Genomic DNA, 14003 nt, shown 5'->3' with positions numbered 1-14003 from the left:
ATAGGGCGGTTTTCTAATTCGGACGTAGCATTCAAGTATGTCTAGGTAGCTAGAGACAGGGTCCTTTGATTAAGCTTATTCTTTTCAAGTACGGACTTCAGTTTTGTTATTGTGAAATAACCTCCTCTAAGATTTTTTAAAGGACGGTAATTCAATTTCAATTTCAATTCGGTTTTATTTGTGAATAATCAAGTTACAATGAGTTCATTTAGGTACGCAACAGAGTTTTGGTGTTCCTTTCAGATGTGTTTTACATCGTAATTCAATCGAAAAATTATTACTTATAACTATGGAATAGACAAGAGTAAGAAAAAGGACGGTGATTCATTCTACATGTTTTCCATGCAATTTTTATCAAAATATTCCTCGATAGTATAGTGGTCAGTATCCCTCCCAGGGTATGTTCATTCCTCGATAGCATAGTGGTCAGTATCTCCAGCATTTCAGCTTCACACAACTGTAAATCAATCTTCAAGCAGGTACTTTCACTCGAAGGACCTTCCCAATCGATTAACACCTCCTTTACAGCAATGACATCTGTCAAAAAAGTGTACACACCGCCACCGAAAAAAACGAGTAGGAGTTCCATCCCCACGCAGAGAAGGTGTCTTCGTTTCATTTAATTTTTTTTTCTCCTCGATTACTCACCGGCCATGTCAAATCACGTCGCAACCACTACCAGCAGAATATTCCTTCATACAACAACAAAAACAACAACGGCGGCTGCCGACTCGACGACGTCAGTGGCGACAACGGCGAATTCGCGCAGTGAACTTTTACTCTTCTTCTTCTTCCACCTCTGCTCCGCCTCACACACTCTGCACGTTTCGCGGAGTTTTCCCTCAAAACTCCTTCTCGTTGACTCCGCTTTCGCTTCGTTTCTCCTTCTTTTGCAGGCGGCTGCCTTCAGAATCACCCTTTTGTTGGTGTTGTTTCAGCTGCTGCTGCTGTTTCCTTCTTGCGATTTTTACTTGCTTTCTTGTTGTTTTTGTTGTGCTGCCCACCAACACTGACACCGCGGCTGCTCTCACTCACACAAGCATGGAGCGCGCGCACACGCGATTCGCCACTTCTTTGCTCTTGTTTTACGCGGCACTGCTCTGCCACTTGTTTTTCCTCCTTCTTCTCCCTCCGTCTTCAGGACCCTTTTCTTTAGTTTCTCGTTGTTGCAACGAGAAATCGTGACACTTTTTCACGCACGATTGCTGCTTCCCTCAACTTCTTCTTTTCCACTACAACCCAACAACAACAACAAACTTCTGCAAACAAAGATGGTAGAAACGTCATTCAGCGGGAAATGATTAGCGCATTATGATGATGCTGCTGCTGCTGTCAATGCCGTCTTCTGTCACACTACTCAGGGGGGGTTGACTACTGTCACACGTACTGGCACGTACTCTTGCAACACACTTACACACACCTGCGCGCAAGGTCGCGAATAGAGCAATCTACGTGCACATGTATTGCGTATCCGTACACGAAAAGAAAGTGAGGTTAAATTTTGTCCGGCCAGCAAAATCAAATGGTGCGCTAGTGTGCGTACGCGAAACGTCATAAAGCTCTATTAAACGCACACACATACACACATGCACAACACAACACCTCTCTTGCCCTGCGAAATGTGTGATGGAATGGGTGGTCTCAAAAGTCTGCCTCGATTTCTTGTTCTTGTACATGTGCTTGAATGTGTACGTGCCAGTACTGTAGATTTTGGGTGCATGTGTGAGTGTGCCGTGCCGTATATGTGCGTACCCACTCACTTACATTCCTTTAAACTTGGCGAACATAAAACGAGTTGAGGTTTCACGAGCGAGTGCAGTGCTAGCAGTTTAATGTTTTGAACAATAATATTGTCTGTATTGAACAATGTTTTCTTAAACAAACACGTTATCAACTGAAGTTACATAATGAATGAAAACAAGTTGGAGCTGATCATCCATTCACTGTATTACTTGCTTTTTAAGAGTTGCGTTGCTACTAGAAGGACTTGAATAATCACATTAAACTGAATTAAACGGTGCCTTTTAAGGTGCAGGTGCAGGCAGCGAAATATTTTCGAACTTGTTACAAACTTGAACTTGTTTCACTTTTTCAATGGACGCAATGAATGTTAAATGAAAAACGAAAAAAAGTAATGTTTTCAATTTAGAAACCTGTACCTGCTGTTTTGCTATTTTTAAAATGCTACTCGCGTTGATAAACTGAGTTAACCTACTCAAGAACAGATGTGTTCTAATAAAATCATTCAGCAGTAACAAAATGAATTGTTTGTCAAAATATCAAACTAAAAAAGGCTTAAAACATGATAAAATTTTCGGTTATTGTTAGCCATGCTTGTAGGTCATAATTAAAAAATTAAAAATCAAAAAGTTCCAAATTGAATATTTAAATTAAAAAATCAACTTAGAGATTTTCAATGAAAAAAAAAGTTTAATAAAAACTACCGTTTATCTAAAATTTCGAAGAGCAAAAGCATTCTCATATTGATAATTTCTAGACTTTTTTTTTTATTAGATCCTATAAACCAATGTAAACATTGAGTGTATCCCGCTTACTCCGATGGACCTTGACATAAGGTGAGAAAGGGATACACTATATGTTTACATTTGTTTATGGGACCTTATCAAAAAAATGTTAAGATTTTAGCCACAAATAAATCAAAATCTTTCGACTCATAAAAATTATGATCGAGTATATATTACGATTCAAATCAACTTATTCATTCCCGATTAGTTAAAAATAGTGAAAGACATAAGGGTAATTCTCCGCCAACTCACACAACAGTTGCCCCGACACTTCTTCGATTTGCGTGAAACTTCGTTTTTTGATATCTCGAGACGGAGGGACGGTACGATCCCTTTCATTTTTGAACATGCTAAAAAAGAGGTGTTTTTCAATAATTTGCAGCCTGAAACGGTGATGAGATAGAAATTTGGTGCCAAAGGGACTTTTATGTAAAATTTGACGCCCAATTTGATGGCGTACTCAAAATTTCGAAAAAACGTATTTATCATCGAAAAAACACTAAAAAAGTTGGCATTTTCCGTTACACAACTGTGAAAAAATTTGGAACATGTCATTTTAAGGGAAATTTAATATACTTTTCGAATCTACATTGACTAAGGAGGGTCATTTTTTCATTTAGAACAAACATTTTCATTTTAAAATTTTGTATTTTTTTCTAACTTTACAGGGTTATTTTTTAGAGTGTAACAATGTTCTACAAAGTTGTAGAGCAGACAATTACAAAAATTTTGATATTCAAGAGAAGATAGATTCCCGACTTTTACAGAACAACAAAAAATCCCAATTTCCCATCAATTTTCGCAGTAAAAGTGATTTAAGTTTTATTAACTTGCAATGCGGGTGCAATATTGACAGTTAGATCTGTTATAAATAAGGCGATAGAGCTCAAAACACTCAGTAAAGAAGCGTATTAAACAATTGTTAACTGACCTACAAAAACAACACAAAAATAACTGCGCAGGCTCAACTCGAAGGGAAGCATAAACTTTGAGGTCCCCAGAAACACGTGCACTTTGAATTTTTCAAAAATATTTAGGAAGGGCCGAATGGTTTTTCTTTAAAGTTTCTATGGAGAATTAGGTCGTTTTGTAGCAACATAAAAAATGCATGCAATATGTAGGAGAATCGAACCGCACGAATTCTCCATACAAACTTTGGAGACAAATCATTCGGCCCTCTTGAGCTGCCTTGAGTTTTCAGATGACTTTTTGGAAATATATATAAAAAAAAGTTGACTGCCAAATAAAGGCTAAAAACGAAGTTGACTTTATAGCTGTCGGCCACCATTGCTAGTACCAACCACTAGTGTCTTCCTTTTTATCTACAAGGACTTCGCCGCCCTGGGCTCCTAAGTGTATGAAAGTATGGCACGGAGCGACGGCGCCGAATACCCATATTTACACAAAGAATTTTAGAGCGCCCGCCGCGGGATTCGAACCGGCGACCTCTGGATTGTGAGTCCAGTGCGCGGTCCGATTGATCCACACGGGCGGGACATCAAGGCTAAATAGGGTTCTAAAGCCTTATGTCATTTTTTAAGTACAACGGTAAAAAACCACTTTTAATAGCCATTTCTGATTACTTTTTTTTATTTTTATTTAAAAAAAAAAAAAATCCGATGGATCCGATGGATGAGCTGTCAGACGTGTCAGACCAAGACTGCAAAAAGTAAACAATCTTGGTCTTCGACGTAGGTGCACACAAACCAAGTAAAGAAAATTTGAAAAATAATTTTATTTTTCCAATTCAATAACTGGTTTTGGGCTGCAAAATTGAATGTGAGCCAGAAAATTATTAAACAGCGGTGTTCTGTACACCGACAGTTAAATAAGCAGTTAACAGCTTTATTCTTTCATTTTAATTTTTGATCGCGTATTCGGTTTACACCTGAACAATCTTGAAATTATTTATGCGGATTTGTAATTCCTCTCGTTCCAGCATTCGCACGAAGGTTCATTGTACTCAGAAAAATATGCTTTATATCGTCAATTTAAGCCCAATTTAAGGACCCTATTTCTATTGTCTTTCATATATTTTTTTTTTTTTTATTATGTTTAAAAAAAACTCTGGAATCAAAAAATAAATTTCTTGCTAATTATGACATTCTAAAAACAACTCGCTTTTCAAAGTATCCCTCCAAAACTCGACTGGCAGCACTACACATGCCCTCTCACGCACACCAGCAAAGCTTTCGGCAAACACCACCAACAACAAAAACACAACTTCGCCGTCACCATTACACTCTTAGCTAAAATCACTCTTCCAAAAAAAAACTTAAAAATTCGCACTTTTCTCGCTCGGCAACCCCAAGTGACACTGTTTTTACGCCTTCCGGAACCGTATCGCACACACACACACACGTACAAACACACACAGACACGCACTTAAATTCCCATCCTGTCTCGTCCTTTTCCGGTGCTGTTGCCCAAAATCCGCCACCACCGTGTTGTGTGCCGTGGTCCGTTTCCGGCCTTCGACTTTTTTTGCAGCAGCATCAGCGGCAGTCCCTTGTTTTCTTCCTCTTTTTCGGCCCAACTTGAGACGTTTCTTGTTGTTGTTCTTTTTGGCAACTCCTTTTTTCTTCGCGTTTTCAGCACATTTTTTCGCCAATAAAAAGAGGAGTCATCGGGCTTGGAAGTGGCCACTCCAGGGACCGGAATTAATCACCTTGTGAAATCGAACAGGATTCTTCCTCCAGGGAAAACCTTCTTTTTCCACAAACTGCACTTTAAACTGAAGAAACAACGACGAAAAAACCCCACACACGGCACCTTAATGCGCAATTTTAGGCCGTTTTCTTTCCTCCCGCAGGAAAAATAACCGGAAAAACGCGCCTGGCCCTGCAAAGGATCGACGAAGGAACCGTAGAAAAACGCGACGACCGACTGACGTGCTTGCTTGCTGGATGACGGCCGAACGAACGAACGACGACGATTCATGCTCTTTTCTCTTGGCGTTGGTGTGTGGTGCGTCTGCCAACACTAATACACGAACACGATGAATGTGTGTAGTGGTGCCAGGCGTACAGATTTGACTGTATTTTGCAGACATTTGTGATATCTTTGGCAGGGAAAACTAATATTTTGTAAACAATTCATACTAAACATTCTTTTTCAGCATGTGTATTTATTACTTTTGGTAATCTTAATAAATTATTTTCCATTGTTCCAAATTAAAATTCATGCTAGGTGCAACAGGGTGCAACATTTACAGACTTTGTACCCACGCTTGCACAGACATCTCGAAAAACCATCTGGCATCATTAATCACCATCGTACGCGTTTATACGAGTTTGATTCGCGGCAAACATTTTAGACAAGTTGTGAACAAACGAGTGTGCGTGAAAACATGGCTGCGAGAAGAAAAGCAAAGTGATTGTGATTCGAAATAGTCGTTTTGTGAGAAAAATTCCAAATCATTTTCCGATAAGTCCAGGTAAGAGTAATAGGTAAAAGGCACATTTCCATACTGGCCGTAAATCATTGATAATAATTGGCAATGACAAGTACGTAATTTCTTATTTTTGCACTTTTCTTTCATGCAAAATTCAAAATAGGGTATTTGGCCCTATTTTGGGCCTAGTACCTCATTTGGGTCTACCAAACTTAACTCAACGAAATTGAGCATTTCACCAAATCTGGCCGGGATCTGCCAATTGGGTACTAAAGCCCTATGTCAATTTTTATGTACAACGGTAAAAAACACGATTAAAAACCATTTCTGATCACTTTTTTTTCATTTTTATGCAAAAAAAGTTATTGACAAGACAACATTTTTTCGATGGATCAACTATGGTCCCCTTGGAACGAGCTGTCAAGTAGGACCTTTTCTGTCAAGAAGGACCGCGAGGTTAATTTTTCAAAATTGATTTAAAAATCCATTTTAAATTCTTTGTGGTCGTACAAAGGGTTATTTTACTCAGAAAAATAAACTTTATCGTTGTAAACAATAATATCAGAAATCTAAGCTTCATTTTAGGACCCAATTGAGAATGATTCGTGCTGTCATTATCTTCATTTTGGTGGGCAAGAATAATTCACTTTTTCCTCTTAAAGGCTAGTACGCTGATCGGAAGGAAAGGGGTCAAGAAACAGATTTACGAACAGCAGAACAAAGAAGAGGGAACGATTTCTTGGGGCTTTTCTTCACCCTCTCTGGCTTGCTTACTCTGCCGCTGTTGCCCATTTGAAATTTTTCTTGACCGATTCCTTCCGAAGTGCGTATACCGCTTAAATTAGAAATAATTTCAATATATCACTCTTCACATTTTTCTTAGCAAATTGCAACTTGCCCATTAGGTCCAAAATTTACACCCAATCAATATAATAACTGATTAAAGTCTCCCGAAGAGAAAGGCTCTATTTTCAGTCCATTTGACGCTTCTACAAATTGTGACAGTGTGTGTGTGCTTTTCACAAGTTACAGTCTTTCTTGCATATTACGGGCTTGTTGTTTGGCTACGCAACAATTGTTTAATTATGTTTAAAACTCGTAAATAATGATATAAATCATGCCCAAGCTAATTATCCACGTAATGCAAGTGAAATCAATCATTCTAATGTTTATTTGTGGCTTAAAACATTACAATGATTTAGCATATTAGGCGACCGAATTTGTGCATATGCAACAAAGAAGGTCGTAAGCTAGGAGCAATATCCTCAAAATAGGGGCAAAAAGTGTTTTAGTTTTTTCGTGCTTTTACAGCGATATAAGGTAATTTAATCAAAATGTTGATAATGTACGAGCTTAAGCATTAAAAAACCAACTTATTCATGTAAAACAAACTATAGGCTGCCAATAGCAGCCTTTGAGAATACATCAAATTAAAAGTGCGCTCTGCTTAGTAAGCCCAAAATAGGAACAAAAACTTATTTACGAAAAATCTTCCGATTTCGTGGTAAAATTTGCCCCTGTTTACGGCACTGTTATTTTAACTGACTCTGTGTTTACATTTGAATTGAAGTCAAGGTTTTTTATTTTTATAGAAATCCAACTTTTTTTAATGTGTTTTTTCTAAATTGCTGACTTTTAAAACCCAATCACATGTTTGAGACCATCTGATTTAAATTTTATATTTAAATAATGCATCATATTTAATGATTTTATGTTACTTAAATGCAACATAACATCATTATATATTTATCGAAAGCACTTACCTCCACTGGTACTGCTGATAAACTGCTTCTTGGTCCCGTTAACGGCCGTGTTGATCATGTAGCCAATCTTGGTGAAGCTGGACTGCCGGGCGACGGGCCGCGGAGGAATCGGCGGCGGTGAATTCGGACTGTGTGGTGGACTTGCACCGAGGTACTCGGAATCGCCACCTCCTCCTCCTCCTGCGCCGGCCGGGATGGCAATCGGGCTGGACGTGACCGTCGATCGGCCCCATCGACCCAACGAGGGCGTGCTCTGCCTAATGCTAGTTTGAACTTTGGCTGAAAGTAGAAAGTTGAGAATAAGATGCATAAGTTCCACGGAACCAAAATGATTCATTCATTCAGTCAAAAAGTCAATAAACAACTTCAGAACTGCAATTCAAACAAGTCGTTACAGACAAAAGTCAGTCAGATTGTATTCCGGTCGGTGAGCTCTCTCGACAATCGTTCAAACTAAGCCCCTCCAGAAGGATGATAAGAGGCAATTGAAACGAGATATCGTCGTAGCGAACTCTATTAAATTAGGCCAAGCGATTCAAAGTTTTTCATTCAGCACTGCTACTTAAAAAGTTGGGTTGAAGAGAAGTTATGGTGGAACTTGGAGTTTATTCAAAAAGAGCTGTCAAACTGGCAGCACTGAAGGTCAAGTATGTATTGCCAAATATCAGAGTACACAGAAACCTCGATGGTTTGACACCAATTGTTGTCAAACGAACGGGGTAAATTTTTAGTTTGACACCCTCTTTACACGGAACTCACACACACTACCAAACGTTTGTTTTGAAAGTGTACGTGAGCGCCGTGTAAAAAGTGACAGTTCGGGGTACAAACTAAAAACGTGTCAAACGAAAAAGTGACCAACCACCGGGGGTTGAGTGTATTGTTAAGTCTGGTTTGCATCCCAAACCAATCTGGTCATTCAGAAATTAACCATTTTTCCTTGCTTTTCTCATAAACAAACAAAGATGAGGGTGGAGAATGAAAATTGGCGGTGTGTTGATGCGATGGACAAGCGCGCGTGGGTGGATTGCTGGCAAAACAAACCATTCGCAGCTGTCACTTCTGTTACTGCGAGGGTGGGCAGAAGTCGGAGGTCATTTTCAACGTGCCACGGAACGAGTCAGTGACCCAATTTAAAGTCGGTCGGTGGTTTTGACTCGTATTTTTTTTTTGGGTACAAAACCCGTAAAAAAGTTATTATGGAACTTAATGTGCTTTCCGCTGTCCGAATGGCTTGCTGGTAAATGGCAGCACTGTTGCACTATGTTATGTTTGGCTCGTCTCAGATTGTTCAAGACGCTTCGCGTCCTTCTCATCTGACATCATGTGCATCGCTAACATAACCTGACGAAGGTCTTTTCGCGGTTTGTTGAATTCATAGTTTATCTCCTTTCTTGAATACTTTACATGTGTCACGTACCTCCAAGAAGCTGTCACATCCAAGTTCACGTGTCCATTCGAGGTAGGCTTTGCCTGCGCGCGCTCGCACGATCAACCACAGACAAACGGACCGATCAAGCAAAAACCTGTTTCGCCTTTCGGCTTGACTTTGATTGGCGCGCATGACCAAATGATCAAAAGTCAAATTGAGCGCTTAGTGATTAATTAACTCACCACGAGGTTACGCGCTGTCACAATTGAGAGATAAATGGCAATTATCATCCACGCAGGGCTGTCAAAAATGAAACGTTTTATTCACCAACCACAAGAGGTTGGGGTTTTGCATTGTCCAGCCTCTTGAAAATGTGAATCCGGTCTCGTAAAGACGTCGACAACGGCAACTCGCGGCGGTTGTAAATTGATTGTGACAACACACAGGGTTTGCCGTCGAGATCACGACTTTTAAGCATGTCATGGAAGGCCAACGCGCCCGGCCGGGCTACGTCGCTTGATAAATGGCGCAAATCTACGCGCTAAACTGGATCAAACTGATGACGAACCGGTGCGAGCCTCCAGCAGTTGGTCTAATCCGAAAGGTTGTTTACTTTTGGCTGTTTGAGGGGTTTGTATGCCAAGTAGCGCAGTTTGGCAGCACTGCTACGCCATATATAAGTTTGAAAGACGATTTAGTCATTTGGACCAGACATTGGCAACTCTTGAAATAGCTATCTCAATGACCGTCAGCCAGTGCATTCCCTGTACTTGCTGACCTCAACACGAGCTGTTTACTAAATTATGTCACGTCCGTCGTGTAATCCGACAGAGCAGAGAGCGATTTGCGTAAGCACCGCCGTGTCGCCCTTCAGCTGAATAAAATTTGCGTTTAGAACGCACGAAGGACTGTGTGTGTTCTGCACTGTTTATTGACAAAGGTCGGCCGGGTTAGCGTGTCTTGTTTACACGACATTTGGGTTAGTTTAATGAGATCTGCTTTCTAAAGCAAAACAAACAGCCGAATGAATCGTTGGTGGACACTTGCAACAATGTCTCAAAGATTTAAAAATAATCAGTCTTGAATGTTAGTCTATGGTTAAATCAAATGACAGATTCAAGGCAGTGCTGCCATCGCGCCCCGTCAAATAAAACTCAAGGGGCGTCTCACTTTAATTTACGTCCCACGCGGTACGATGTAGCGAATCTCTCAGTAAATTAACCTATCCCAACGAATTACTCACACTTCATCGAGCTGACCGCTGGCGCTGCTGTTGCCGGTTTATTTGTACCATAAATCATTAATTATGTACACCTCTCCTTGCGCTTCCGTCGATCGTTACCAGGAAAGAAAAATCGCGCGCTAATATTTACAACGGGCAAAACAAAACTGCCAACAAATCGGCAATTTCCGCACGACCCGGTAGAACCTCCGGCGAGCGCGATGCGCATCAACAATTCACGGTGGCGACGAATCGTTTACATGCTACAGTGCTGCGCTGCCCTCTCCAGCAGGGAGGTGCAATATGGTAATCCGTGTTCGTGAGCGCAGTGTGCGCTTTTTCTAGGTTATGTACGTCGGCCGTTGATCGCCGTCGTCGGGTAGGACGATCGTCGCTGGCCTTATTTTAGCAATTTCTCCTCGACCGAGCGACGACGACAGCTGCTGCGGTGGCTTGGTCTTGGTCGATGGCCGGCGAATCGATCCGTGCGGTGAATGCATGCGTTGCGCCGTTCAATTGGAAACACTGTCACAGACACGGTACGACGACCGGTTTACGGGGTGATCCGGACGTTTGGAGGTTAGGCGCGCCGGATCAGGAACTGACGGCGGCGACAGCGGGTTCGACACCACACGTTGACCCTGGAGGACGAGAGAAGGAGTCGTGTTAGTGAATGTGTTTAAATAAGTTATCAATTTCTCGTTGAATCACCCCCCGTTTTCATCAAGTGGTTTGGCAACCTAGCTTTGGATCCGATTTGGTAACTTTCAGTCAAGGCAGTTCAAGGTCAATCAACCAACAGCATCTGTCAAAATCATTATTTCAATGAAAATTTCATAGCATCACGGTTTCGTGACAGCGTTCCAGACTTGTAAAAATGCGACCACGCCCTTTCGATTAAGGCAAACGATCGCATCGATTAGCATCTAACCTTTTTTCATCAGAAAAAACGCGCGTCTAAATCAACCGCCATGTATAAGTAAATGAGCAATCTTGTTGCTCGCGGTACTTAAAATGCCACACGCTTCACGAATAATGCGACTTGATAAATGATGCCAGCTTCTCACATCAGCTGCTGAACAAACAAAAAAAATCAGATCCCATCCAGGAGAGGTTCACCCCTCCCCGATAACGCCCCTTTCGCGTCAATCAGAGCCTACTTAGCTAAACGCGCCACGATCCCATCTGCAATTAATCAGAGCAAGTGATGCAATCTGTGTAAACACGCGGACGTCATCGCGATCTGTTGCAAAACGGAAATGCGTTCTTGAAAACGAAATCCGCACGAGTGGTGCGCCCCTTGAACTTGTCAAATGTCAAATGGTTGCCCGATTTGCAGAATTTATTTAAATTTTCATTTCAAATAGTTCCAAAAATAATCAATCTGACATTTCAACGTTGATAAACAAAAGGTTATCCAAAAACACGCCATAAATCATCGTCCCCGAAACGCGTTAACTGCACCAACGCGCCTTCTACGATGAAACTCGTAACGATGATGGAACGAGTCCGTGAAGCCAATCCCAGGCCTCGATCGTCATCGCAGGTAGATTCGAAGAAACCGATAAGAACGCGCACCCGGCCTGCCAACTGTGGGAACCATGACGTGAATCGTGTGATTCCGAGTTCACGCCACAGCAGCAGCACTGTCAATCGAACTCTCCAAATGGAATACTAATTGGCGCGCAAAATGCACGCATGCACTTCGTTCTGTCACGACGACCTGTCACCTGTTGATGGTCGCTTTGACAGCGGGTGGTCAGCACCATCTTGGTCCATTTGGCTCGGAACGGAACCGCGTAGTCGCGGTGACTAGTAGTTGCTAATTGCTGGGTTTTCGCGCTCCTAAGTGCGTATCACTTAGTGCGAAGGTTATCGCGATAATTAATCTCTGATATTTTTTTCGCAGCAATGCGGCATGTTGTTACAGAAAATTTCATTAACACGCGCGCTCAGCTGATGCTGAGTGGTAGACGTGAAGTCGGCAACACTGCCAGTTGTTGGAATCTGACAGTTCTTCGAATTTTAATCAGTCTTGAATATTAATCTATGACGACAGTGTTGCCAGATGAAATTAAGTTATGATCAACAAAACAAACAACTTTATAAACAAGGTCTTCATAAAACCCGTTTCGACTGATAAACAATCCAATATGTTTATCTTCTACGTTAGCAACACCCACACGAGATGTTTTGCTTATTCGTAGTCCTACTTGTTAACAGCCAAATAAAGAAGCATATCGCGCTGGAATTTTCCACAAATCCATACGTGTGGCCCCTGTCCGTAAAGAATCTCGACTCGCACTTGAGTCATGAACCGTTTTGAGTATAATCGCGCGAGCACTTAACCTCCACCGCCTACTTAGCGGGCTGTCTCTAATGGTTTACCATAATTGATCATTTATTTGTGTGCCTTTGCTGCCATCCATGGCGGGATGGACGGTATTTTTTTCACTCACTTCACTTGTCCGCGAGATTTCTAGTGGTTTGCCAAATTTAACACATTGTTGTGACACGCCACAAAGGCGTAATTGCACATTTACTGGACAAATTTAGTCTTTTGTTGATATTAAAAATTAACTAGTACTTGCATCCCAGATTTTGTACAGATCTTTGTGAAAACAGAGGTTTGAAATCATATTTTCAAGTAGTCTTAAATTCTAGTCTATGATAGCCTGACATTTGTATGATAAGTGCAGTGCTGCCAGCTTATTTTTGTTTAGATTAGATTGATATACCAACTTTGTAAAAGTTTATCTATATTTTAGACGGCTTCGATGATTTTCTTTCTGGCAAAATCAGCAAATTGAATAAACCCCCTAATTGCAAAAAATATCGCGTGACCCTCGCCCACGAAACTTGAATGCAATATCCGCGAGGGGTGAACCAAGTTTGCTAGAAAGCTTTTAAAAGAGTTAGGCCCCGGGTTCGATTTGATCCCCATCCACCAGTCGATGGAGAAAAAAGGTCAGATTTTAATCGCGCACCCTCGTCTCCTTGGCTGCGTGCCACCCTGCCCGGTCCATAAATGGGCACTCGTGTCGGGAAGGTCCTCGGCGCTGACCCATTCTTGAACCGCCGCGGCCTAAACACGTTCGTACGTGCGATGTCGATGCCCATGGTCAGAGGGGCTCGAAAAAGAATGCATGCTCTTTGTTGTTGTTCACGGTTTGCCCTCCGTTGCGTTGGAATCTTGAGGCACAGATATGAAGATATATATTTTGTTGAAATTAAAAGTTTATTTTAGTTTAAAATTTGGATTCGAAATTGAATACCTAAGCCTACTATAGAAACCATTTTGAAAACGGATGTTCTATTTTTTGTTGAAAATAACTTCTGACACTGTCGTACTGACGATCTGGCAACACTCTCATACGATATCCCCACAAAAAGATGCACAAATTTATTTTTTGAAATTTTTGAGCTCAAATAAACTGTCAGAAAAAAAAATTAGGATTAAAAAAATACTTTAAGTTTTTGAAAATAAGAAAGAAAGTTAATCTTCTCAATTGGTAAAACTGATGAAGACAAAAACGCATCTGACCAAAATTTCACCTCTGTTTATCTCAGTTTAAAATTTCTGCGGAGGAGGAGAACGACTCGCGCACGCTGAAGAATGGCTGTCGAGATCGGCAAGAAAGCAAAAAACACGTTTTAATCGGATTTTGTTTTGCGCCGCAGTCCACGGACGGGGGTCCAGAAATGTAAGTAAAGGAGGGGCGGTGAC

At 41.2% G+C, this 14003-nt stretch overlaps 1 protein-coding gene across 5 annotated transcripts in view; it reads right to left on the bottom strand.

Moving 5' to 3' along the window:
* LOC120427898 (protein phosphatase PP2A 55 kDa regulatory subunit) overlaps nt 1-14003 on the bottom strand; it is a 77939-nt gene that overhangs the window by 50481 nt on the left and 13455 nt on the right. The window contains exons 2-3 of one of the 5 annotated variants that reach the window (XM_039592833.2): nt 10298-10917; nt 7683-7961 (exon numbers count right to left, since the gene is read on the bottom strand). In XM_039592833.2, coding sequence (XP_039448767.1) covers nt 7683-7961; nt 10298-10355 — 337 coding nt within the window. In that variant the 5' untranslated portion in view covers nt 10356-10917. Of the gene's footprint in view, nt 1-648; nt 1354-5193; nt 5448-7682; nt 7962-10297; nt 10918-14003 lie in introns of those variants that run through there. The other 4 variants (XM_039592837.2, XM_052706762.1, XM_039592835.2 and 1 more) reach the window with 4 other exon arrangements.

This window comes from Culex pipiens, chromosome 1 (genome assembly GCF_016801865.2).
Source record: "Culex pipiens pallens isolate TS chromosome 1, TS_CPP_V2, whole genome shotgun sequence".
Classification (NCBI taxonomy): Eukaryota; Metazoa; Arthropoda; class Insecta; order Diptera; family Culicidae; genus Culex; species Culex pipiens.
This window is presented reverse-complemented; position numbering and strand designations above follow the sequence as displayed.